The sequence below is a fragment of the Columba livia genome, chromosome 19 (assembly GCF_036013475.1).
Source record: "Columba livia isolate bColLiv1 breed racing homer chromosome 19, bColLiv1.pat.W.v2, whole genome shotgun sequence".
In the NCBI taxonomy this organism is placed as follows: domain Eukaryota; kingdom Metazoa; phylum Chordata; class Aves; order Columbiformes; family Columbidae; genus Columba; species Columba livia.
The window spans coordinates 2273567-2301194 of NC_088620.1; the positions used below are offsets into that span (position 1 = coordinate 2273567).

At 49.9% G+C, this 27628-nt stretch overlaps 1 protein-coding gene across 10 annotated transcripts in view; it reads left to right on the top strand.

Annotated features, from left to right (window-relative positions):
* Positions 1-27628, top strand: part of KCNT1 (potassium sodium-activated channel subfamily T member 1) — a 69826-nt gene that overhangs the window by 15857 nt on the left and 26341 nt on the right. The window contains exons 1-2 of one of the 10 annotated variants that reach the window (XM_065035555.1): positions 19447-19794; positions 27183-27224. The exons of 6 other annotated variants lie outside the window; for them this stretch is intronic. In XM_065035555.1, the coding sequence (XP_064891627.1) occupies positions 19646-19794; positions 27183-27224 (191 nt within the window). In that variant the 5' untranslated portion in view covers positions 19447-19645. Of the gene's footprint in view, positions 1-19446; positions 19795-27182; positions 27225-27628 lie in introns of those variants that run through there. 3 more of the 10 variants (XM_065035558.1, XM_065035559.1, XM_065035556.1) reach the window with 3 other exon arrangements.

A 27628-nucleotide genomic window follows, 5' to 3' on the forward strand; every position in this document is an offset into this window, starting at 1 on the left:
TAGGCTGCGGTCTCGGTCCGAGTTGTTAATGACACTGAGACCTTCCAGATGAAGCAAGCTCTCTGGAGTAATTATGAGTAGTAAATTAGTCTGTTCCAAACCAACTGAATAAGCAGCTGATTTAGGCTAGCAGAAGCAAAGCATAAAGCCTTTTTGGCTGTGTTGGCCTTATAAATACTAAGCAGCTCAGAGATGTGCTTTGAAGTGCTTTGCTCCAGCACTGACAGGAATGTGCTGAGGGAAATTCCCCCATGTAAACAGTTTGGGGAAGTGTGAATGATAAAATAGAGCTCATTGGACTAACAGATGTAACAGTGAAGGAAAACACCATCTCATTTATTCATAAAACCGCTACTAAAAACATTAGTGTCTCAAATACCTGCTTTTAACAAACTCCTCTAGAATGATGGTATGCTGATGGAAGGGAGGAGGTTTCTGGGGTCAGCAGGAGCCTGAAAGGATGGGAGGCTGTAGGGAAATCCAGGTTTCTTTGCTTCTGGGGATTTAGAACTGTTCCTGTTAAAGATGTATTAATCCACCCTCAGCACTGAGGATGCTGAGGAGACACCAGCACTGGACTGAAGCAAGAGAATGAGGTAATGCTGGAGCTTGAGGAGACGAGAGCTTGCTGGAACAAGTAGATAATTAGAGAGCTGTGGTGTGGCAGGAGGAGAGAGCATGTCCAGATAACCCGCAGAACTGAAGGAACTCATCAGTGAATATGAGGGGAAATAAGTAAAATAGGCTGCTTCTAATTTACTTTTCTTTTTAGAATGCGAAAGGTGAAGACAGTCTAACTAAGCAGGGCTTACTCTTTAGCAGGTAGACTGATTGACAGGAAAATTAAAATAATACTTTGAGTGTTGTGTGGAGGTTGGTAATAAATCAGCCAGGAAGCAAATAGGAAAAAACTGACTAGCAGAGGAATGGGGGAGGTAAATGGTTTTGAGCAACAGAGAGAGAAAAGCCTAATGACAAGCAAAGCTAGACTTGTCAAATGGAAGGGCTCCTTCCAACACCTCCTTCTGAATCTTTGGAGCTCCCTGCCATGAGGCCTCTGGAAGACTTTGGGCTCAGCTGTATTCAAATGCAGTGCAACTGTATTTAAATACCATGCTTGACTCTTTTTTTTTTTTGCAAGGCAGGTCTTTAGGTTATGGAAACAGGATTAGCTGTCATTCGGCTCTAAATTTCCAGAGGGCACAAACTGCTGTCTCAGCATAAATCTGCCTAACGGAGACGGGGAGGTGATTTCTCCTTTGGGGAGAGGAGGTTCTCTTTGGGAACTCTGACGTTGCCTCTGTTGTCTGGCATAAGTCCTATATGATTCAGAAGTTTCTTTCCCTCTTTTTGTAAGGTTGTATCAATGTCAATACTGGGAGAAGAAGAGATCTGTTCTGCTCTCTTACGGCAGGATCGCGTTCCTCATCTCACTGATGTTTTGTTGTCATGGAAGTATTCAGAGCCACTGGAATAAAGGCAGAGTTTGAGAAGTTGAGCCCATAACAAAAAGAAGGTGACGAACTGAGGGCACGAATGCAGCTTGTGTCTGTCCGCCCTTCCACGTGCGTCGCACACGTCACCCCGATCGGGGACACCCCCTGCGATGGCACCTGCGTGTGCAGAGGCCAAGGGGGCTGGTGGGAGGAGAAGGAGCTGGGGGCAGCACCGTCAGTGCCGCGAGTCTGGCTCTGCAAGGGAGGCTTCTGTTCTAAAGTGAGACTGGTATTTGCTGATGAAAGGCAGCTGAGAAAGCACATCTGCTGAATTGATAAATATTGTTTTATAGCACAAGCTGTGGCATCCCTTTGATCCTTGCTGTCCTGACTATGGCAGTTTTTGATCTCCCGCATTCTCTTTTTCCCGGGCAGTGCTGACAGCTGGGTTGGGGCATGTATAAAAAAAGCCCATAAATGAAGTTAAACTGTATCTCGGAGAAGTGCCATTAGGATCTTATTGGTTGCCTGATTTAAATAGTCTGAACACTTTCCAGAAAATCGTCTTCAGAAGCCACAGTCCTATTTACAGTAGCAAGAAGTAATGGATGTCACTTTGATTAAGTGCATTTTTCTGAGGCTAATTATCAGCAAAGAATCATTTTGATGGATGAGGATGTTTGGAAAAGCTGCTTGTGCAAAGGTATTCAGCAACATCTCTATAAAAATTTTAACATCTCTGCTTTCAAATCAAAGACTTTTCAGATGTTGCATAACCCAGAAAAAAAGAGGTTTTTAACAACTGGGGCAAATTCTTTTAAGTTTCTACTTCCAGGTTAGATTTTGAGAACTTCTTTGTCTATTAACTGACATCTGGGCTTAGTCTCTTGAATTTGTCTCTAAGTGGTGGCTCTAAATCATAGGTCAGATTACACTTGGCACACCATAGTGCTGAAATGTCAGGCTTGTAGATCTCATCCTCGCAGTTTTCATGCTAACACGTCCCAAGTGACTTCCTCATCAAATGCATCATTACATTAATGGATCTGAGCAGTTTTGTGTCCCTGTGTCAGGTTCCTTGAATGTGTCTGCGGCTGAGTCCCCACTCGATTGCCATTTGATTTAATGTGCGATTTCTCTCATTTTATTTGGAAGATGCAGATGCTGATTTGAAAATTCTAGTCTGTATGCAGGAGCTAGAGACGTTTATTTCTGTGACAATGAGGTAACGGCCAATATTTTAGGTGCTGGGCTGCGATGTCTGTTTGTGCTGCACCACCTGCACTTCTGAAGGTTCGTACCTGGATTGAGGAGATCCAGCTCTGACATCTGTGTGCCACAAAGTTCCTCTGGCAAAGGCTCGTGTCCCAGCAGTTTGATCCCTTGCTTGTGAAAGCAGGATGGAGGTATTTATTGTCTAAGACCCAGTCTCCCACCAGGCCTGTGCGCAGAACCTCTCAAGAGTTGACTCAGTCTCAGTTGTGATGCCTGAGCCCAGCTCCAAACCAAGTATTAATCATAAATAATATTGGTGAAGATGGTGGGATCTGAAACAGAACCTTAGGAGTGCCTGCGTGACTGCTTGAATTGAATTGCATCTCCTCGGCTTTTGCCACCTGGCAAAGCAAAATCAAAACATTTATTAATTGGGTTAGGCTGTTTTCCTGAGCCAACGACTTGTCAGAAAGTTTCTGGTTGACAGCAAAGTGTGTTTGCTCCTGCGTGCTCAGCCAGGCTGCGGCAGGAGCCGCTTTACCGCTCGGAGCCATCGCTGCTCCGGGCTCCTGCTGCTGGGCCACGGTCGGGCCGGTGACACATGCTGGTGTAGATCTTCCCAAAGCTCTGCTGTGTCAGCCAAGGCTGCGGTCACGGCCATAGTCAGTCCCCAGGTGCCATCTAGGTTGTTGGAGAAGCTTCCAGAGCTCTCTTTGGGGAGGAGCGGACACTATGTGCTCATCCTACGTGGCTTGTTTCCGCTCTTGCAATCAGAGGGAAGGGGCATCCCAGGCACTAGACTTAGGTCTAGACTAGCAGAGCTTATAGGGAAAAAGCCCCTGGGGCAGGGCGGTGTACTGAAATCTGCGGCCAGTCCCATTCACCACCTTGCATGCAAGAGTAACCAAAAGTCTGTGGTCCTGGGTGCGAGGGCGGCTGCAGCGGGTCCTCTCCCTTAGCAGGGGCTGAATCAACGTGTGTCACCACGGCACTCCTCAGCCCGGCTCCAGGTGGGATACATGGGGGTAAAAAATTATTGGAAGCCTAGAGCAGCTTTATAAACAGCGTATGGGTTTTCTTGTGTTTGTAGATATATTTTTTGAATTTTAATGGCACATAGCATTCTTACTCGTGGTTTGCTTTCTCAGCTGTTCTGAAAGGCTGCAGTGACGGTTACTAGTGCGGTGTCTTAATTGAAGTGCCGTTTGGAGTTTTTTAAATGGATGTTTCCTTGTAGCTCTGAGTGTGCCTTTGAGTGTTCATCTTAAGGCAGGAACCCCTGGACATCAGCGGTAAAGTTATGAAAGTAATAGAGCAAGAGAAGAAATGCAGTTCTCTTATGACATTTAACAAAAAAAATACTGTAATTATTACTCTTTCCAGGGATATTGCTTTTACTCTCAGTAACGGACCCTTGCTAGTAATAAAAGTGAACGCAGCAGTCTGGCGGAGTGAGCGGAGGTGTCCCTGGGGTGCTGCAGCATGTACAGCTGGACCCTGATGAGAAGGAAGAACAACATTGATTTTCAGTTATTTAGCGCAATTTAACACTATGGGCTCAAATTTCTGTCCCTCCCTGGTGTGTTTTCTCAGTTTATTTACTTTCACTTTGGTTTCTCTTTGATTTATTGGGAAGATGAGCTAGAAAGGGAAAAATGTCATGTTTCAAATTACCTGAAAGTACCCATTGAAGTGATGGGGAGAGCATGAGCCGGGGTGGCAGAGCGCCACGTCCCTGCTGAGAACCATGGCTGTGGTCCCAGCAGAGACATATGCCAACTGAAGAGCTGGGTTTTGGCCCAAGCTGTGTGCAAGAGCAAGGAACACGCTGGCAAAATGAACGTTTTTATTCCTCTTGATGAATTATACAGGACATGCAGAAAGCACTAAGTGAGGAGTTTCCTGCAGTGAAACTGGAGAAACAGAGCGCAGGCTGGCAGGAGAAATGTTGGAGTCTTGGGTCCCACCATGGTTAAGCAGGGCAAATCTCCTTGGCAGGAGCTGAAGCTCAGTGGGGACATCATCGGTGGCTCCGGCTGGGTCTGGTCACTTTTCTGCCTGGGTCTTACCACAGCTCAGACGTTTGGCTGCTTAAACTTGCTGCTCAAGAGCAGAGAACACAAATCACATGTGAGCCCATGGAAGAAGCTGCATGTGAGATCTTGGCCCAGATCTACAAGTGATGCGATTCCCATTCGCACCAGGGAAGTATCATAGATGTGGGTCTGTGTCCGCAGATCTGGTGAAGAAATGGTGATATTTGTCATAATGGCAAAACCCTGCATCTGCAGAAATCAGGGGGAGAGTTGCTGTTGGCTTCGGTGCGGGTGGAAGGTCAGGCTGAGCCTAAAGTTGTCACCGCTGCCGTAGTGACAGTATGAGAAACAACTTGGCAGCTGTAGCTGTAATTGCAGAGAATGCATTAAATTTTTGTGCTATGTTTTCCCACTGCTTTATCTCATCACAGTTGCATCTTTGCTCCCAAGGGAAATAATTTATTGCCGTTCTGAAGGTGGTGCTCATTCCTTTTCCTCTGCACAACCTGTTCGGTGACTGATGGTGTGTAGGGAGCGTTGGAGCTCCGGCTTCCCCCGCTCGCTGCCTCGGGGGAGACGGGGGCTCGATTCCTGCCTCTCCATCACTGCCTTGTGTGCCAGCCCTGTCCTAGGGCTGAGCTGCTCTCATAGACCCCTGTGTGGTCATGGTAAAACAGATCATGAGCAGAGCCTAAATCACTTACTTATTAAATCCCCCAGTACATTCTCTTCTTCAGATGTAGCGTCTCATTTTGTGGTAGACTATGCAGCACAGGGTTTAGAGAGGAAATCTGAATCAAAACATCTCTGTTTCTGAGAAGTTCCACCAACAGAGAGGATTAATTCTCTATTGTCTACTATTTTCAGCTCTGCTTATCGAGAGAGAAGTGAACACATTGCCTGCCGAAGCCCTGCAGCTAGCGCAGATTTCCTTGCCAGGCTGCATTTGCCTCTGCTCCACTGGCACTTGCTTGGATCCCTAGCAAAGATGTAGGTATTAATTTGCAAAGAAAATACCTCCTGTTCCTCCTGACTGACAGCTCAGTTAATGGGTCATACAGGCACTGTACAAATCTCTCCCAAGCTACCGACACGACTGAGCCGGCTGCAGTTTGCCCACAAAGGGTTGGCAGGACAGGCTGCTGTGCAGCGCCAGCCTCCAAGTCCCTGAATCTGGACATTTCTCCTGTTATCTGTCTATTAATTTGCTGCGTTGCTGCGATAAATATGATTTTATCTTCCATTCTTTCTTATTTTTCAGAGAGTTCAGAGTTTAGATCTCCCCTGCATAGGGGTTGCTGTGGCCAACACAAACCTCCTTCTGTTGCTTGGGGTGTCCACCTTGGACACGAGCTGCTTTGTTACCCATGTGGCATCGCTCCCCTGGCCCGCGTGGGGCTGCCCTGTGTCTGCTGTTGGTTTACTGAGCTGGATTTCATGTCTACTGTTGTCAACAGTCTCTTTGTCACAGGTTTTTTGCTGCTGATCTTTCATCACACTCTGGTAGAGCCCTCTTGAGGACAATGCAGACATGACTCCTGTCCACAGAACTCCCCAAACCCAGGGCAAAATTGTGATTTTTATTCTCTCCAGGACTCTTTGCTGTCACCTGTCTTCTAGCTTTTAGTTGTAGCTTTGTGTAAAGCTGACTGGTGCGCTGTGTTTGCGTGTGAGATGTTGGATACGCTGTCTGTGGGATGCAGGGGAACATGAGGGGGCATGTCCGTGTGTCTGTCAGCCTCTGCTGTCTGGTACAACAGCAGGATTTTTTTTAAAAGTTGCATTTTAAGGTCAGGTGGAGCCCACCGCATGTTCTGTGACTGAGCAGGGATTGAGATCTGCTGGATTTTGTGGAGTTTGGGTGGTGGTTTCTGCTGCGTGGTAACTCCCCTGCTCTCCGCTCTGCAGGCTGCGGCTCCGCAGGGCGGTTTGCAGCTTTTTGGGGCTCTGCGCTGCCCAAATCCCGCGTGTCCCCAGCCCTGGGGCTCATGTCGCCGCCATCCACGGGCGCTGCGGGTCGGCACGGCAGCAGATCCTGGGGCAGGAGCCGCGGGGGATGCGGCGGGGAGGCTGCGGAGCGGGTGCCGCTGTTTGGATTAGTGACTCTGACGAGCTTCCTGCAGCCCACGCAGGCTCCCGCGGGAGCGGGAGTGTTGCTCTGCAAATTTAGCAGCTACCTTTAGGTGGGGAGCAATTACTCCTTGGGCTGTGGGTAAAGTCATTGAGCCTTTCTGCATGTCTCATATCTGTTCCTGGTAGCTGTTAGCAAAGCCATTGCTTTGGTTGGGCTTTGCTGCGCTTGGTTTCTGACTTCAGATCGATACAAGGATGTTTGTTTGGGAATTGGACATTCCAAATGCTGTGCTGCTCCTTTGGCCTGGCAGACCCTCTGTGAGCCTTGGCCATGGGTCAGTGCCCCACTGATCCAGCACCGTTGCTGGGGTGCTGGGCAGGAGCTGGAGCGTGAAGCACAAGCACCACCGTGGCTCAGAGCAGAGCCCGTGCTAGCTCCCCGGTGGCAGGAGCTGTCAAGAAAAACGTCTCCTCTGTCTAGGAGAGAGGCGCATTTCTGGGGAGCAGGTGGTGAAGATGTTTAGCAAATGTCAGCTTGAGACCTTGCCATGCTGTGGGCAGAAGTGACATTGCTGAGAAATGTGTTATCCTGTCAGAAAGCAGCTCAGTGTTTACGACGAGGCAGGCCTTTGCCAGGAGCCTTTTCTTCCACCCCAGGGACTCGTGGAGCGAGAGCTCCCGGGCGCAGCGGGATCCTGCTCCTGCACTCATGGAGGCTGAAGGCAGGAGCTGCGGGCACTGGGCAGGCAGGACATCACCGTCCCTCCTGGGCAAGAGCTGCCACCTCTGCTGACCCATGAGCTCCTGCCTGATTTTCTGGGTCTTTTTTGCTGCGTCTCTGCGGGCAGTGGGAGGATCTCACCTCCTTCCCCTTCGGCACTGGGCAGGGCGATGCCAGCCGAGCGGCTCTGCCGAGATGCAGATGCCTCCATCAGATGGATGAGGCTTGGCCTTGCAGCTCGTGTAACTTGGGTTTTGACAGCGCTGGGGTAGCTGGGGCTCAGCCAGCGCTGCCATTTGTCACCGATCCTGACGCGATATCTCTATTTTTGCTGGAGAAATCACGCAGCTTGTGCCCCAATCCAGGCAGAGAGGAGACAAACACTTTCAGTTTAGAGAGCGTCTCAAGTCTTCTGGTTGTTCAGCTGAGTTGGCCTTGTCACTGTTACCGTTAGGTCATAAGCATCTGGCCAAACCATGCTGCATTATTTCTGAATGCCTTAATCAATCACCTGGAGCTATTTCATTTAGAAGTGGCTTTCTTACTGCGTGCAGCATGCCAGCTTGTATGTGAGAAAAAAACCTCAAACAGAAATTCTTCCTGCAGACAGGTCCCAAATACATGTTTTTTCAAAGCTAAAACACTGTCTAAAACTGCTCCTTTCAGACCAGCTCTGGATGTGATTGTGTGACTGGGAGTGGGGAGAGCCAGAGACCAAAAGAAACTCATTTGCCCAGTGTCCACGTGTCAATGTGTGAAGCACATAATTACATCTGGGCTAATAGCTCCATATGGGAGTACTTCAGAAATTTCTAATTTAATAACATGGGTAGTAATTGGTTATTAGAAGCAAGTTTAGTTGAAATAATTGGCAGGGACACCAGTGTGCTAATTTAGTATTTATAATGCACAGTCACGTTGTTTTTCAAGGATGGAGAAATGGGTATTAGTTGGTGCCCATATTTCTCAGCAAGAAGTTACAGCTGGTCTCTGGAAAGACATTTATTCGGGGAAGCTATTTAGTCACTGTTCTTGAGCTTGGATTTTGAAGATGGATTTGCCTCATTACCGTGTGATGCAATTACACCCACGCTGCTGGGAGCGCAGCCCTTCTCTGACACTTCAGTTCCCACTTCGGATGACTGCAGTTTGGTCTTTCTAGTCATCTGGAGCAGCTCCACCACGCTGGCACAGGGACAGACCCTTCCTGAGGTGCTCACACACACACAGGCATGAGTGTGCTCGCCCACGGCCCACGTGCGCGTTGGAAAGGGGACATTCGTCTTCTCTGTCCACCCCTTCATCCCTGCTTGACCGAAGCTCCTCCAGACCTGTATAGGTGACATCAGCTCCTGCCAGGTAAATCAGCACTGTGAGGTTTCCCCATGTGGACAAAGAATTTATAGTCTCATTCCGGAGCGGAAAACTCTCAAGTTGCAGCCTCAGAGCTGCTGTATGGGGATTGTGATGAGCTGGAAGGCTCTGCTGATGGAGCTGGTAATCTGTCGGGTCACTGCAAGTGTTACGTGGGGAAGAGACGGTGACACGAACAGCCATTACATCTCATCAGCCTCTTCCAGAGCTGACATTCAACAATTGTTCATTTTCATCTTTCTCGAAAGTGCTTTTAAAGCTCAATATTGTCACTTTGTTTGGATTCTTCCCACGCAATATCTGCACTTAGAACTGCCCAGTGCTGATGGAGAGGTTTATTGCCAGAAGCTATTGTGCTAAAATCGAGAGGAAAAACAATTTCTAGTCAGCTCTTGTTATGGTCTCTAATGGGAGATGTTTCTTTCTTGCTAAGAACTTGTAAATGCATTTTAATGTTGGATGCAGTGCTCTGTGGCTAAGAGACGTTCAGCCTTCCAGGGTTCAGCTGTACAAATATTTCTGCTTACAGACATGCGCAGAACACACTGCACTTGTGCGAAGGACGGATGCCTTCCCAACAATGCCAGTTAAAAACCAAGCAGACAACAACTATGTAGAAGAGTGATCTGCTCCCAAAGCTTGCTCTCCAGCACCCCGGGACATGCCTTGCTCATGCCCTTTTCCAGCATTGTGGGTGCCTTTTTGTACCACGGGGTTCCCCCATCCCCTTTATTGAGAAACTTCTGAGAGTTAAAACAATTATAAGACCTTTAATGACCTTTTTTTGCCTCCAAGCTGCTCAGTTTCCCCCTACCAGATCCCGGGGAGAGAAGGGAGTACAGTGTAACCTGCTGGGGCAGATATTAACACAGTCATGATGTAATTTAATCTTGATCTCATTAAACACTCTTAATGAGAGTTTCTCACTTGGTTTAATGGACTCTTTTCTAGAAGATGAGGCTGCGAGATCAGACACTTGTTATAAATGTCTGTTTATTAAACAATCTTTCCTCCTAAAAGCTTCTGCCTGGCCAGAATGAATATAAATGGAGAGGATGGTGTTTGCAGTTCAGTCTATAAGGAGATACTGTAAAAAGTTGGAGCCTATTCCTTTTTATTTTGGTGTGTCTTTAGATGAGAGATGAGAACAGGCCAAGACATTTTTTAAAGTGAGCTTTTTACCTTAAATATATGAGGCAGTCAAGACCCGGCATCCGTGAAATAGCATCTGCTGTCAGACCAGCTCCTGGAGCAGATATTCCCTTCCCGACAGATGATTTGGTCATGGCAGTTGAACCAGAAGCTGACGAGCAGATAAGACCAGCGGTGTGTAATAACCTGACTTTAAAATCCCTTTCTGAGGCTTCAGTTCACCGCGTGGTGCTGGCCGGGTGTGCTCAGCAGAAGGCAGTGCTCCCCAGCAGCGCTCATCTCTTTTCGGGAGAATTTCAGAGTGGTTTTGTGTAGAAGAGGCCCCCGGGGCCTCGACATCATGTACGTGATGTTTAACACTGTCATCTGCATGTTGTACCGCTTTTTTGTTTTCTTTTTTCAGAATATGCGAAGTGTGTAGATACCCAACATTGTAAAAGACCTTTGCCATCGCGTAACTGCTGTGTTAAAGCTTTTAGGAACACGATGCCTGTTCGTGGTGGTGATTCGCATGGTTGGAGCAGTACACAAGGAATCTCTATTTCCTTTTCCATGTCTTGGTTCTCAGCCCTGCTTTTGGCTGAATGTGCAAACAGAGAGACCCTGTTTGTCACATCCCCGATGGCATCTGGGCTTTGCCTCGGGCATCGCGCATCCCCGGGCTGGCAGGGACGTCCGTTTCAGCTACAGCAGACTATTGGTCGGTAAGCAAATTTTCCTTGTTGTAGTTAAAATAAGAAACGTACTTGAAGATCAATGGTCTGATACAACCCCTTGTTCTAGTCCTTCCCACACACCGGGATGAGGCTGTCACAGACTCCATGGAGTTCATGCCTCATTTCAGCAGCACATTGTGAATTTCTCTTTATACGGACTTGCCATTTTCTCTGTCTTATATAATGTATTACAAAAGAAATGGTGACAGAAATGGGAAATGTATGGCAAATGGTACCTAGCATGATCCAGCGACCCTGGGGAGGGAAGAAAACTTTGTTACTGTGAGACACAGTTGGCAGAGATGATGGAGAGGCCCAAAGATTAAGTTTATCCTTTGAAGATTCATCTTTCTTAAAAAACAAAAAAAATCCAAGGAAGAAAAGGTTTTAAGAAGGTTTTGAGAGGCTTAAATTGTCCATGTTTTAAGCAGAAACTATTAGGGCCATTTAATAAGTAAACACTGCCTTGCAGTTTAACAGATCATTCATTAGAATTTTAATACTTCAGTAACAAAGTTGCCACAAAAATGTCATGCAAAAAAAGGACTCGGAGTCCTTTAAAACTGCAAAGTAGGAATCACTTTGGCATTTTGAAAGTCTCTGTGAAATTGCTTCCTGGCAGGCTGTGCCGGGAGCTCTGGGAGGCGTTCAGCGAGCACCCATGCTCCCAACTCATCAAACACCAGTGTGTCTGACCGGAGCCTCGCCGGCTCCTGACGGCACTTTGCTGCTGGGCTGGAAGCAGCCAGCGCTCCAAGGGCTTGTGGGGAGGCACAAGGCACCTTTTCAGCCCTTTTTGCCGGTCGCATCCCCTGGGAAGAGCTGGGGTGAATGTGCTGCTGTTGTCCGTCCTACCCACAGCTGCTGGCTGAGGATGCTCAGAGCATCCCTCTCCTTTCTGCAGGTCTCGGCTCGGCCGCCTGCAGAAGGAGGGCAGCAAGGGGAAGGTCCTGGCCTCGGGAAGGCTGGAGGGAAATTGGAGAAATGCCACGGTAATTACACCACAGACAAGGGCTTACTGCCTCCTCCTGACCCACAGCTTGGGCGCGGGGACCTCTCCTGCCCCACATCTCCTGCGGCATTGCGAGTGGTACCCAGGGATGCTTCCAAGGTGTTTTCAGATTCCTGGCGGGAAAGTACTGCACAAATGCTTAAAGTAATGCACATTTATAGTGCAAAGATCATTACAGCTGGGAGGCAACAAGCCACAGAACCTGGCAGGAGTCCTCTGTGCTCCTCCCAGCTGGGTTTGGGTCCTGCCACCTTCCCTGAGCATCGCTGCCGTCCCCACTGCCCCCCGTGCTGCTCCGCGTCCCTGTGCAGGGCCGGGACGACTCACACTCTGGGCAGTGCTGCCCGTCCCTGCGGCACCGGCACCTGGCTCTGCCGGGGTGAGGATGCCAGTGCTGGTCCCATTAAATCCTGGGAAGTGGGTAGTGACCCTATTACGTACTCACTTGGAAAAGTGGCTCGGCTATGCCTGATTACTTTGCACGGAGACTTTTCATGCTTCCCTTGCAGATATATATTTAGATTTTACCCAAGGGCTTTCAATTTCCTCACTGGCTTGAGCAGCTGTGACAGGTGTACAGATATCTTCCCTTTTTCCTCCAGCCATTTTAACCTGTCATCGGCTTTGTTAAGAAGTGAGAAGAGATTACGAGTCGCTGTAAAGCTTCGGGGTCTCATTGCTCTGCTTGTAAGCATGTAAAATGCACCACACAAATAGGAAACTTGTCGGAGGTACCATGGCTTTGTGGGGATATTTGTGCAGCGTCTGCTCTATTTCTTCGTCTCCCTGCTAAGCAGTCCCAAGTTAACATCCTGGCTTTGCAGCTTTTATGTTCGTCGCTGATGAGCCACACTTAGGGAGGTAAAAATGGGTTTGCAAAGGCTGCGATGACAGTTCTGGGATTCGGCTCTTGCGTCGCAGTTACATAAAGGCTCTCGCCAACTCTCCGCTAGTTGGGGAGATGCTTGGGGAAGGGGACCCGCCATCCCCACTGTGGGCTCACCAAAGGGGGCCTAATTTGCAAATCACCTACATCCATCTGTGGGGACCAGGGTGTAGCCGTGGGGGGCCCGGCTGAGCCCTTGGCAGTGGGAGCAGCAGGATGGGGGTCTGGTGTGGGCACCGCAGGGCACGGGTGTCGCTGGGCAGCTCCTGCAGCCCTGGGTGTGTAAGGGAGATGCTCTCCCCTCTTCTCAGCTAACAGTTTGAAACTGTTAACATTTGAAATGTTAATGCAGAGAACCTGGGGAAGAGGAGAGAAATCAAAGGCTCTTCTGCTATCAGACACACCGTCCCCCTCTGGGCTTGCAGCCTGCCTGCCAGCTCTGGATGCATTTGCTTACTTTACATAATTTTTCCATCTCCATCAGCCCAGCTCTTTGAAGGCTTCCTTCTGTTTCCAGCTCTCTTGCTGTTGCTAAGTATGCTCTCCTCCATGTTTTCTAAAATGTCCTTTCTACCCTGAAGCCCCAGTGCTCCAGTTTATTAGACAAATCTCCCAAGCTCTGCCGAGGAGATGCCGGGTGAGGCAGCGAGCTGCTGCCAGGTGCTGTTTGCTTGTGCTGCCTGAACAGCTGCCAAGACTAAACAGGGGAAGCGAGGGAATAAAACGCAGCCCGTTAATTTCTGCCTGTGTCATGCAAATCTCTCAGGCACCTTCGAGTGCCTGGTGTGGCACCAGTTGGCCAAAGACTTCCACAGCTGTGTGATGGTGTTGGTGAATGCTGTTCCCCTGCTCCGGGCTCTCTCCCGATGGGTTTCTTTGGTTTCCTGGGATGCTGAGCACCCTCCGTGGTGGGATATGGCCCCACAGAACAGTGCAGCAGGGAGACCCTCAGAGGTGACACCTTCCAAAGGTGGACACGGGGATGGTGGTGACATTGCCTGCCCTGACCGTGCTCCAGTGGAGACTCCTGAATGAGGCGGCTCTTCAGCACAGTTGTGGTTTTGGCAGGAACCGTTCAGCCCAATTGCCGTCCCAGCCAGCTGCTGCGATGACAGAAATCCCTGCAGTTTGTGAACTTTTCCTGAAACGCTCTTAATGACAGTTTAATAATAACACTTAGTGCTTGGTACAGAGCTTCTCAGCCCTGGAACTGAAATGCTTTACTGAGAAGGGTAAGGACCATTATCCCCCATATTCATGGGGGGCAAAGAGCTGGATTTTATTTGTGAGAATAATTATAACAAGTGGAATTAATCAACTTTTCATATGAATGGAGTTGCTTTTTAAAGACAAATGTCAGGAGAGAGCCCCAGATACAAAGGAGAACTCGCAGTGGTGTAGATCCATCTGATGGCTTCTCGGGGAACTCGTCGATGCCTGTGGTGCGAAGGCATTAACCCTGCCAAGGCAGCGAGCAGAGGGAGCAGAAACCAGCGAAAATGAATGCAAGACAGGGCACAGCGTTTGCTTTCTGGTGCCCTAGTTCCTGGCGAGCTGCTGTTACCCTGATCCCAGCGGGGGCTGCTCCCGCTGCCGTCACCGCTCCAGCGCCCGCTGCTCAGGAAGGCTGTCCTCTGGGTCCTACCACCATGTAGCACACGGAGAAATGACACTGAAATAATTGCTGTCTCTTAGCTGGAAGGCTCAGGGGCCATGACCTCTTACAAGCTCCTGCAAGGTTGCTGGGGTTGGGCTTTTTCTTTTCCTCCTTTTCTGTGCTGTTCTACATCCCCCTCTTGCATCTGGACCCTCTTCAGACTGCAGCCTTGTGGGAGGAATGGCAGCATCCTTGGGCCGAGCCCAGAAAAAGAGGCTTGTTTTGGCCGGAGCCTCTTGGTGTGGCAGGACTGCACATGGTGAATACCAATGTCTCTGTGCTCTGCGAGCGCAGGTGGGAGAGTCACGGAGATGCTTCCTCGTGTCACTGCCCTGCTGCTCATAGCCCAGCACTGGATCTGTTTGTGGAGGTGCCAAGACCTGGATTCACCTCAAAGAAAACTGATGTCCTGGGAAATCCTCCCATTATCTTTCGTGATTGCCAAGCGCAGGGTGGGGGCTGCAATCCATCCCATACAGAGCTCCATGGGGGTTTAATGCAGACATTTGCAAGTGTTTTGAGTTGCAAAGTGCTGCTGTGGACCTGCCTGGCCCTGACCTGCTGTGGAGCAGCGATCTGGCTGTGTGGGCTCCGGCTTCTCAGGGGGATCCACGTCTCTGGTGGGGAGCAGCCTCTGGGAAGCCCCGTGTCACTGGGGTGCAGGTGTCTGTGGAGGGTGTGAAGGAGCCACCATCCATCCCTGGTTTTCCCCAGCTCCATCAGGAAGGATTTGACCATCTGTGTATTTTAAACCCTGTTTTTCATTGCACAGCCCATCTCTGGGAACGATCTGCTGGCTCTCTGCAGCAGCTGAGTGCTGAGGTCCTGCTCCCATGGCCACATGCCAGAGAGGACCTTCCTGTCCAGCCTAATGGAAAGAAAGCGGAGAGAAGTTTTAAAATTGACCGTGGATCAATACAAATAGTGTTTACTGAGCACTTTTTTTTTTTTTTTTAAATAAATACACACATCCTTGCTATCCAGAGAGGATTCCCAGGCATCTCCTGTACATTCTAATATCTCTGCAATCTGAAGTCATCAATGTATTGGTATTGTCTTTTTGACTGTAAATGGAACTCTGACTCCTTGGATTTGACCCTCTCATTATCTGCAACTCCACCTGCTGATCGATAGTCAAAAATATGGGCAGAAGGACCCATCTTGTTAGGAGAAGAGTTCTTTGGGCCACTCTTGTGTTGTTCAGGAGAACAGGCTGGGGGCTCTTGGGTGTCCCCAAGTGCGTCTGTGCTCCCACTGTGTCCCTGTATGGAGGAGCAGCGCTGGCACCCATGGAGATGGGAGGGCCAAGTCCTATGCAAAGGAGGAGGATGGAGCGTCAATGTGGGCTTTTTTTTTGGCATTTCTTTTCTTTTTGGCGAATTTGTTATTTTAACTGAAACAAATGCCGGAGGAAAAAATATTCTAGTGAGGAAGCAGAAGCTCCATCTTCTGTGATGTCAACTTCCAAATGGAAAATAGAACAATTAGTAAAGAGAGGAAAAAAGAAATCTTTGCATTTCCTCAAAAACACTGGCATTTCCAGGTGACTCTGTTGGAGAGCGATGCTTCTGCTGGTGCTTCAACCAGTGCTGCGTTGCATGGTTTGGTGCTGGTCTGGCTGCGGGAGCCTCGTGGTGCAGCGGGAGTTGTTTTTGCAGGGCTGTGCGTGAGCCTTGGCAACCTCGAAACCTTGGCAGCTCTTGAAAAGCTATTTTGCAAAATGCATGTTGACAATGTAGGGCATTCCCCTGCGACTAAAGGGCAGAACCGGCGTGTATGTGCTCCTTGTAAAATACTCAGCAAATGGCTGGGCCAGAGGGGTTTGTATCATTTATCAGTGTTAGTAGTACTCTAAAGTTTATTAAGCTGTTAGTGTCATGCTCTTACATTTGTTGGGGTCTTGAAATATAGGAAGAGTTTGCGGTGGTAATAAAATTGTGCAGCACCTTGCTTTTCCTTAGAGTTATTAAATAAAAGGAGGTCGGGATTTTCCTGCAGCAGCTCACCAGCGGGTCCCCAGGACCAGGGGTTCACTGTAGACATCATAATGAGTCTTAATGACTTTTCAGCTTAGGGTCCCTCGAATTATCGCTGGATTTGCACGAGCGCAGCCCCTCCTGCACAGCAGCAGCTCTGCCATGGCTGATAATGCCTCTCGTGAGATGCTGACGTGGTGAGGAGCACAGATGCTTTCTAGCCAAGCAAGTTCCTCTTGTGGTTGTTGGAAGTGTCTTTGCACAGTTGATGCCTTTCATGGTGACCTCCAGATGTTTAAATACATTCAACTGGCTTTACAGAACGCTTTGCACAGCAACGCTTTTGGGTTGTATCTCAACAAGTTGTTTGCTAGAAGAATATGAAAAAACCCCGTCCCTTTCCCCTTCCATCAACTATTTATAATGGGCTGGGTCATGTGTTATTTCCAATAAGTTATGTGAAAGGAGTTTTGGCAGTTGGAACTGAAAGCTACTGGATAAAAGGAGAGTATTTAACAATTCACTTTATGTGGATTCAATTAAGAATAATGTAAAATTTGCTTTTTTCTAAATCTTGTTTTCTGAAATATTGTTACCACTACAGGTGCTGCTCAGCAATTCCGGCACAGCAGTGGTCTCTGTATAATGCAGATGCTGCAATGAGGAGTCAGCAGTTTGTAATGGGCTCTCAAAGTAAAATTAAGCATCAATTTCCTGGCTTATGGTTGGCATTCAGTTGGCCAGGCAAATATTTCTGGACTGGAGGAATTCTGACGTGGACTTTGATATCACCGAGGTGGTGTTTTGTTGATTTTTTATTTTCATTCCTGGATTCCCTTGGAGAACATGCTGTACAAACAAGGTGTTTGATGTGTAGTTTACCCTCGTGTACCATGGGCGGACACACGGGCCACATGTCACAGCAGGGCAGACGCACTGTGCTGTGCCTGCGGTTACATTTACAGCTGTGACTCTTTTTAGCAATGTGCAGTTTTCCAGTGAGAATGAGTGTTCTGATGTATCAGCTGGTGCCTTTCGCCTGCTGCATTTTCCAGTGTTGCTGGTGGCTCAGTGACCCAGCCAGCTCGGAGTTCCTGCCTTCCTCCTTCTCCTCCTCCTCCAGCTGCTCTTACTGCTGTGCCAGCCCTGTCTGGGAGGTGGTTTGGGAAGAGAGATGGTGCCAGGACTGTAGATATGTAGGTGAACCACGTGAATGAACACAAGTAAGACAGGAGAGTTTCCATTTTCTGTTAAAATTCCCCAGGTCTTCCCCTAATACCTCTTCTGTTCAGCGCTGCTGCTTGATGGTATTAGTGCTGAGATTATGATTTAAGCATAAGCCACTTTTCACATCAAACCTTCAATCCTGAAGTTAATGTTCTTCTGGAATTAGGAATACAAAACAATGGAGAATTGGCAATTATCTCCCTAAAAGAGAGACCTGATCGCCCCAGTCCCAGTGACTCTGGTTGTCCAGGAGGATTCATCAGGCACAGCCCAATCTAATTATTAATATATTTGGGACTTGAGAACAACATCATCCTGAAGTAAACAGATACGGAGCAATAAGTTGCAGATGAGGCTGAAGCAAACCATGAAGCAGAAGGGAATGTGTCTGTTAGAAATTAGTATTGAGCTAATGAATCATGTTGAGGCAAAAGGAGAAATTAAATGTGTGCTGAAAGATGGCACATTAGTGAATGGGCTGTGGGTTTTTATCCATTTTACATTTCAAAATGCTGAAATAAAGTAGGTCTCATAGTGAAATTCCATTGAGAAATAATACTCTGAGCAGGGAAACAAGGGTTTGGTTAACAGGAAATGGGGACTTGGTTTCTCCTCCCAGATCAGCCGCAGAACCTGCCTTTATGTCAGGGTGAATCCCCTTTGGGTACCGATCTCTGGGAAGAGCAGGGAGCAGAGCTCATGTCTGACAGTTCACCAGTGAGAGAAAGGAAAGAACTGGCTGTTTCTTTGCAGAGTTTGGTGCAGGATGGTGGTGCCGGGTGCTCCGGTAGCTTGTGGGGGTCTGGAGGTGTGTGGTGTGTGCAGGGCACACGGCTGGGCTGGGGGAAATGTGAGCCTTGTATTGTGAAAGTGAAGTTCTTTGGATCCCAGATTTCCCATTTCAGGGCAGGTTGTGCCTGTACCTCAAAGCCAGCCCTCGCACAGCTTTGGGAAGACCCTTGCAGGTGTCCATGTGTTGAGTCTTTGTACATAATGTTCATCTTAAAGAAATCCTGTTGTGGAGTTTAATGATTTGCTTTGGCTTTTCATGTCTTGGTGTCATGCTGTTCGTCAGTGAAGGAATTTAGCCTTCAAAGTGTGCAGTGGGGCAGCACTGGTGTGCCATGGGGTGGTGTTGACATGTCATTGGGTAATTTGGCATGTCATGGGTGGTGCTGATAGGTGGCATTGAGGCACTTCATTGGGTGGGCTTGGGGTGCAGTGAGATGGGACCCTCATGGTCCCCTTGATGATGCTCTGTGTTGATGCTCTGTGCTGATGATCTGTGTTGAGTGCTGCCATCAAGCATGAGCTGGAGCAGCTTTGGACTGGTGGCAACCCAAGCAGAGAAGGGTGCGTGATCCCCCCTTTCCAGCCCCACCTGTGCACTGGGGGACTCACAGGTTCAGCTCCTACTGGTGGCTCCCCTGGCCTCAGCAAATTCCCATTTCTATTTGACATCTTGAGAAAACGATGCTAAGCATGTCCAAGAAGCAGCAGCTTTTGTTCTCACGTGCAGAGGGAAAGCTGGGCTGTCCTGGGATGTCACCTCTCCGGGTGGTGTTTTAGCCCACCCGGGTGGGCAGTGATTGAGCCCCCATGGCAGCGAGTTCGTCTCTGCTCTGTTCACGGCCGGTGCACCTAGGAGGGACCTTGTTCTGCTGCGTTGTGTCTGCGAGCCCAGCGCGCTGAGGCTGTTCCCTGGCACACAGTCCACAGTCTGCACAGAGGAATAAGATAAAATAGCTTCCTCCCCCTCACAGTGCTACTGAAAAACAGGGATGGGGAAAAAATAATCCCTCAGCCCCTGCCCTGCTTGTGGTGATAAGACCAATGCAATAATTTCTTTTTTAAAGGAGGCAGCCAAGGCTATTTACTAAACAGAGCCACGTCAGAGCTTTCTGCATTAGGATGTTTTCTCGGCTGTTTTGCACCAAATTCCTTGCAGCAGCAAGGCCAGAGAGTTTGCCTTGACTCCACTCACTACCAAAATAAATGTACAGGGCAGGATTGTTCCACCGAGCCGCCGTGAGTGGGGAGAGGGAAGGCGGCAGGAGATGGTACGTGCCGACGGCTCCGAACTGAATGCGGCGAGGATTGCGATGTACGGGAGAGTTCAGGGGGGGAAGAGGAGGGAGGCACAGAGGCAGCCCAAGCTGGCGGGATGGCGAGAGCCAAGCTGAGGAATTCCCCTTCGGAGAGCAATTCCCACGTGAAAACCGTCCCACCGGCGAGGACAGAAGACGTCCATGGGGTGAGCCCCCTGCTACCGGCTCGGAGGATGGGATCCCTGGGGAGCGATGTCGGACAGAGGTATTGCAGGACTGCAGTGGTGCGTGGGGCTGCGGGGGGGGCAGCACCTTTTATCTGCTCCATGAGAGGGGAAGGATTAGTGCCCCCTCGGGCTGGAGGGGTGAGGGATCAAATCCTTCTGATAGCCATGTTAAAGAGCCACACCAGCTCCAAAGTTGTGTTATGAAATAGGGAGCTGGAGCAGGAGAAAGCCAGTTCCTTTAAATTTTTTATAAGTGCTTATTTTTTTCTATATGCCCAAAGCGTGTCTGGATGGCAGTGCCGAGACCGTGGGGCTGACACACAACACTGCAAACTTGCATTGTGCCTTATCTGTGCAGAATGAAACTGAAGCTGATTTACCCCGGTAACGCCCCGATGTGCACTGTGCACAAGCACCATGTTTGCATGGGAGAAGAGATGCTCCATCTCCCATCTGAGGAATAATTTATTTGTAACTGGGGAAAAAAAAAGCTACCATAGAAAATGCTGCAGCCTGTTTCTGCAAGCACACAGCTGATCGTACTGAGAGAAATGGGCTGTTTTTCAGGAAGATAAAAATGCTTCACATTGCTCTTGAATTACAGTGTTTTGGAAGAAGCCAGGTCCCCTAGTTATGATGAGGATGCAGATGCCAGTAATTCAGTTCTTGTTCCGTTCATTCCATTTTCTGTTTCATTTTTTTCCCCATGTATTCAGCCTTTCAGTCCATCCATGCTGTCATCCTTCTTGGCAAGAATTGCCACACCTGTGATTGTGTACTGTATATCTCCCAGGCTGGAATTTGGTGCTGTTCCTATCTCCGGTTTCCAGTGCAAATGAGCAGTGCCGGAAAGCTTCTGTTCACAGTGAATTTTACTTGTTTGGCTTGAGGTTGGAAGGAATTAACCGCTGTGGCTTCCGTACCTTGGTGTGTCTCCCTGGTGGGCTGGGGAGGATGGCAGCCGGCCAGGGCGAGCAGGTGTGGTCCCCGCTGGGGAAGTCGAGGAGGGGGATGTGTATTGTGGGAGGAAGGCAGGGGCATCATCTTGGTCCTTCCCTGGTGCCGGTCTGTGCCGGGCACGTGGTTTCATCTCCAGGTCTGGGCAGCAGAGTCCCGGCGTACCTGCGGAACGGGAAGCGCATGTCAGGGTCTGCCCTGTGGGGTGTCAGCTCTCTGGATGGCACAGATTCCACCTCTGGGGAACAGACACTTGGATTTTGTGGGCTGTTGTGTTCTGACTTGGTGAGGAAGGGCTCACACGTGTGAAAAGCTGCAGACGGGCAGCGTGTGGGTTCGTTGGAACTCCGTCCTTGAGGCTCGTGTGGTCTCAGCACGGTTTGGCAGCAATCCGTGTCTGCTCCCGGTGTCAATCTGACTGCTTTCCCTCTGCTTTCCTGTCTTGATTCCAGTGCTTCAGAGAGACATCAAAGATTGACCTGTTCTGGGCGTACCTACATCTCTGAAGGCATGTGGCGAATGGTGAAGCCGTTGGGGTGAACTCTACAAACTCATCCCAACCACTGCTAATCAGCTGTAGTTAAACACCCAAGAGGGGCTTCTCTCCTGGGCTCAGGGGTTTGGTGGGTTCCTGCCCAGGACCAAACCCCCATCTGCAGGGCTGATCCTCTTGGATCTCTTGAGATCTCATGGCACGAAGGAGGGGTGCTGCAAGGCACCGTTGGATCTGGGGCGGGCAGGGGGCAGCAATTCCAGAAATCGCATAGCTACAGTGTTTCAGTGGACCCTTGTCAGAAAAGCAAATGTGCAGAGCACGCCAGGGTGCCTTAGGGCTTTATAAAAGAACCCAATTCCCGGGATTTCACTGGATTTTCAAGTCTTTTGCTGCACTCTTGTTGTAAGGAAGTGATGGTGCCTCAGACACTGCTTCTGGGAGGTGGAGAAGTTGGTGGCAACACTTTTCTGCTCCTCCAGCATCACAGAGCCTGCCAGCTGCCCCTTGCAGTGTCTGAATTCCCCACCGCGCTGCTTCTTGACAACTGAGTTGGCAATTAAGATTGAGATTTGTGCACTTCTCTTTCACTGCCTGTGCAAGCAACAAAGGCTGGAAGATTGCTTTGGCAGCGATGAATAGCACATTCGAGATGTTCCGTCTCCTCCAAAGCCAGACACAAGCAGCATTATCAAGTTAGCGGCAACAATTGTCACTGGGAGCTGGGAGTGAAATTACCAGGTGGTGGTGGAAGAAGATGCTGTGTTACAGGGTGTTCTCAGGGATGCAAATGAATTCTCTAGGCAACTGAAGCCACTGAAGTTTATTCTCACCTTTTACTCTGTCTCTTAGTCATTGTACTGTCTCAAGGGTTTTAGGGGTTCTCGGTCAAAACAGGAGGGAAGGATTTGAGTTCATCTGAAAAGAAACCACTCCACAGCCAGGTAAGATTTCATACTTGGACATGCTGCGTGTCCCCTCCCTGCCCCGTGTTTCCATCCTCACCTCTTTGAGTCACCTTCACTGAGCTGCCCATAGCCGAGACCTGAACTGCTGAAGTTTGGGGTAGAAAATTATAAGAGCACTGCAGAAGAGCTGAGGTTGGAGGGGACCTCTGGAGGGCTGTGGTCCAACCCCTTCTTTAATGCTGGCTTAGGGCCAGTCCTGCTGATTTTTGAACATCTCCTGGGCTGGAGATTCCCCAGCCTTTCTGGGTGCCTGATTCAGGGCTTGCTCACTCTCAGGACGAATAATTTTTCCGTTGCTGCATCTTGTGCCTGTTCCCTCTTGTCCTTTTAGTGGCTGCATCGCAGAGGAGGCTGCTGCACTTCACCCCTCGGGTAGCCGAGGGCAGCAATTAGCTCCTTCCCCCACTTCTGTCCTGCCTGCTGCACAGTCCCACCTCCCGCAGCCCCTCCTCGTCTCTCGGTTTGAGATATTTTTGGCAGGAATAAGTGGGACTTTGCTTCAGTCGTGTTACAGTCAACAAGGTGGCTACTTGGTGAGAAAGTGTGGGGGGTGGCACTGCTCCGTGCCATTTAACCTGGGCATTTCTGTTCCACGGAGCTGCGGACATTGCTGGCTGGTGCTGAGTGTGTTTTCGGTGCAGGACCACTGCAAAAATAGGCAGGGTGCTCAGTGCTGAACTCTGTTACAAGGACAATATGCAAGCGTGCTGCTCGATCCCCATGAACAGGAATGAATCCCGGATCCTGGCTGCAGCACAGTGACGTGGCAGCTGGCATCTGTCATACCAAACAGAGCCCTTTGTCCCTGGGCATGGGGTGATGTGAACCCCCGAGCTGGCAGCGCTGCAGTGGGTGCCTGCAGGGACCTGGCTGGGTTTTGGGAGTGCTGAGCATCCTCCCACGGCTGCTGGTGAGACACCAGCGCTGCTGAAAAATCTCCATGCCCTATATAGGTGCTGAGACGCGAATGAGGCACCTCAGCTAAGGATGCCTGCACTTGAAACTCGCACTTGGGCTTTTGCTCTGGTTATTTCAGGTCCCTCATTCCCATTGGGGTGTGGGGATTAGCATGTTCCTCCTCCAGTGGAGGTTTCCTGCTGGCACTGGGAGCAGGATGCCCGGCACGGCCATCCCCTCCATGCAGGTACCAGCTGCCAGCCTGGCTGTTGGGGCTGTGTGGAGTCTCACAACCCACCCCAGCTCATCCTTCCTCCACAAGGCTCAGACGCTTGCTGGGACTGCAGGGACCCATTGAGCTCATTAGGAGAAGCAGCGAGACGTGCGTTAGAGCAACCTCAGTATCCACAGGGCTGTATTGGCCAGCACTGGCCCAGGCTTGGCAGAGCTCGCCCCTCTGGGAGAGCCTGAACTTGCTGGGTTGTGATTGCAGGCAGTGCCGGGAGCTGCCGGGCATCGGGCTGAGATCGGCTCCTCCGGCTGCAGCGGGAAGTGCGGCTCTTTTGGCATCATGCCTTGGTTGTCTCTAAACTTTGTCTGCACAGTTTGCTGAGCTTTCTCCAGACCAGGGGTTGTCCCTGGGCTGTCCCCACTCTGTCCCGCAGCTGAGGGGGTGGGCTCGAGTTTGTGAGCAGGACACGTGCATCTTCCTCTCCCCTTCCCCTTCTTCTTGCTCGTTCCTTCTCCCCCTCTATGCTTTCTTTTTTCATCTCTTCCCATCTGTCCTTCTCACATCAGGCTATTTTTGGGGATGAGTTTCTCACTGTCAGTATGGTGGGAACCGTGGTGCATCTTTTGTCTTAGAGGATGCACACTGCTTTGGGAAGCCTTGCTTCGTTCATATTGACTCCCCCACCTTGCCCTGTCTTGGAGGCATTTTGAGACCAGGGGCTAAAGGGCATGAAATCTGCTGGCTCTCTGCTCTGGCTCTTGAAACACCTCCAAGCCTTGCAAGTGGTTATTAAGCAGCCTGCAGCTGAGTGCGGTGTTGGCAGGTCATTACTTGTGTCTTTGTAACTTCCAGGGGCTTTTAGTCAAGGCAGGTTCTTTTAGTTTTTGTTTTTTGTTTTTTACTTGGAAGCAATAGGAACTGCAGGACCAGAAGTGAATTTTTAATACCCTTCGTTTACCAAAATACCTCCCGGAAAAAAATCAGCAGGCAGCGGCGAAGGCACGGAGCTGGCGGGGGGTTTGCTGGGAGGGAGCAGATCTGCGCGAGCTCGGCTGAGCTGCCGCCGTGCCCTGCTGCCCTCTCCTCCATCCCAGCACCTTCGAGCACTTTAAACATGGGGAAAGCGTTTAGCCTCCAATTATCTGCATGATAAGGATGAGCTAAATGCCACCCAGATCCCACAGTGCCCTGGCAGAGCAGAGCGGGGGCTTGGGTCGGCTGCCTTCTCCCGTCTGGAGTGAAGAAGACTGGGTCTGCAGCCTGAATCCTTGGGGGAATGGGGCTGGGGGTGCTGCTGGGACGTGCTGGGCCAGGGCTGAGGACCAGGATGAGGTGACAAGGTGGCTGCTCCACCGAGGAGCTGCTGTGCAGCGTGGGTGGGCAGGTGATTGCTCTCTCTTGTACATAAGCAAGGTTTATTAGTGGCTTTTGTTCTAATAATACATACACCATTGTCTCTTCACCTTCTAATAGAACCCTTCATCTTGTAAGGGGCTGCAGCTTGACATGCGGTGACACACCTGTCTCCGCAGCTGTGAAGTTTCTTCCTCCTCTGCTCCTCTTCATTCTCTCGTCCTTCCCTGCCCTATCCCTCTCTCCAGGAGATGCTGCTGATGCTAGTGGGGGGTTGGCATCGTGGTTTGGTGGTTGGCATTGCCAGGATGAGGGGACTTGGGTTCCCTGTCCTGGACCCTGGGCTCCAGAGGGGATTAAAGGTCAGGCTTGCTGCCATTGTCATAGTTATTTCCATGGTAGGAATCAGATGAGTTGAGGTTTGTCTGCACAGGGATCTTCAGGGAGGCAGATCTGGATGAGACTAAACAAAAGTTAATATAAGGTATATTATCTAAAACACATTAAAAGCCAGTGTAACCTTTCTGACTTAGTTAAATGGCTTTAATTTTGCAAATCCTAAATCTAGTCCTTCCTTCCTTTCCAGTGAGCCTGTGCACACAAGAGTTTGTGCTGTTCTGCCGATCCCCTCCGGCAGTTAACCTGAGTTAATTGTCATGTAAGTGACGGTGCAGAGTCCACCCAGGCTGGGCTGGAGTTAGTGCGGGCAGCAGAGGGAGGATGCTCTGCACCCCCGGGGCTGCTCACCCAGCCGGGCACGGAACCCGGGCTGCGGCTGGTGCCCGGCAGAGATTTGGGAGGAGCAGAACCGGCTCGGCCATGGGGCAGTGCTGGACATCCCTTGGGTCTGTCTGTCCTGCCTTCTCCCTGCAGAAAATGTGGCCTTTCCATAGAGAACCAACCTCTCCAATTTGAAACTTTTAAAAGTCTTTGGGATCTGGGAAACAGCCGTTTTTCAGCTGAGAATTTGAGTGACTTTTGTTTTTCTTATAAAATCTTCCGTATTTTCTCAGCATGTTTATGAGAATTCGGGTGCCTGGTGGGATGGAGAGGTTTCAAGCAGTTCATTCATTTGGAAGCCGAGAGCACCTTTTTGTTACTATTTTATCACATGTACTTTAACCACAGCACAGAGCGGCCAAAGCCGCAGCTGGGGAGGTGCACGGTCTGCCCATCGCTTCTGAGGCCCCTCTGTTTGTGGTGCCCTTTTGTGAGCAAGGTGTTTATTTGCCTCCTGAGTCCATCACTTGCCTGGCTGGAGAAGGTGTTATGGGAATCGCATCCTGGTGCCCTGGGACCCACGGTGTGTGATTAAATGTGCCGAGGCTGTTTGGTTTTCAGGAACGTCGTTCTACCTTGGGGAGCTGCCGCTGAAATAAGCCCCAGTTTGAACAGTCTTCCCAGTTGCCAGCTGGCAGTATATTAGGAGAAAACCAAATCATTTGCTGTTTCTTTCCCTTAAACATCTCTGAGAGGCATAAAAGGCTCCTGTGCAAACCCAAACAGGGCCAGGCTGGGTGTAGGAAACTAAATCATGTCACAGGGCGGCTTCTAGCTGAGGGAAGAATTAGCTTTCCTTCAGACTCACGTTTTAATTGGAATGAGAATTTATTGGTTTTATTTAGTTTGAACTATACCGGAGTGCTGCGGACTCATAAAGCACAAAGCAAAATAAAATAAAAGCCTTTATGTTCTGCAAGTGTCCCCTTTGATTTGGTTATAGTTCTTGATTGGCCAGACTCATGTTAGATAAGGAAAAGCAGGAGGGTAGGGAAGGGCTCTGGTGCTCCAGGACCCGTCTCAGCTCACACCCGCGGTGACGGGGACCCGTGGCCATTGTGGGGATGGATATGTCTTGGAAAGTGTGTTGTTTTTGCAAAGGGAATATTTTTCCTTTGCAGCTGTAGTTGCTTTGCGCTGCTGTCTGTCTGTGGGATGTACAGTACACGAACACGGGCACTGCGGGTGCTTCTGGCAGGGCCGGTCGCTGTGCCCCCACCTGCTCCCAGATCTCTGTGTCCTTCTGTCTCCCCTGCCATGACCCCCATGTTACCCTCATCATTCCCTTCTGTTCTGTTATTTTGTTTTGGTTTCCATTCTCTGCTCATCACCTGCGTGTAAAATCGGCTCCACGAAGGTGTCTGTAGGAGAAAAAATGTTAGGTTCCTAAAAACACCCCAACCAGCACCTTTCAAAATGCAATTTCTCCACAGAAAGTGGGACACTGATTTGAGAGCAGGGATGCAGTTTGTGAGACATTAAAAAAAAGGCAAAAAAATTGGTTTTATCCATGGAGCTGAGTCCTTAAAGGAGCTGTACCTGGGCAAAACCAACAGAGCATCACCAGGTCCCCAGCGTCCCCACCGTGGGGACACATCCCAGGCATGGTGCAACCCTCGGGGAGCGCTTGGGCAGCCGTTTGTCCCTCCGGCGTTGGTGTCCCCATGTCACGGCTCTGGCTGTGGCCGTGGTCCTGCCCAGCAGCTCCGCGTTCCCCTCACCGCCTGTGATGCTCTCGCTCCGCAGGCCCCACGCCGAGGACTTCAGCGTGGATTCCTCCTTCTCGCAGTAAGTCACCGCACGCGTTTCCCGACGGGAAGGGGATGGGGGCGGCTGTGGCATCGCCGGCCCCAGGGACTGTCACTTCCATTGGGGAAAAGCCAACTGTGTTCTCTAGAAAACGAAAACCCCCCTCGGAATTGGGGGTGCTCGTGCGGTGCGTGTGTGTGTGGTGTCTTGTGAGCCAAGGATTTGTGCAGTCCATGCTGCACGAGCAGTGCTCAGCCTTGCCCTTAAATTAGTGACAGATTGTTCTGCTTTTAAGATAAGCATGAGGTTGGTCCTTTCCCGCTCTTGGCACCAAGGGGTTGTGTATGGCACCAGCAAACCCATCTGAGAGCAATGGTTCCCACCATGGGGAGGACTGTCTGGGCTCAGAGATAGACATGTTTCTTGGGGAAGAAGTGACATCC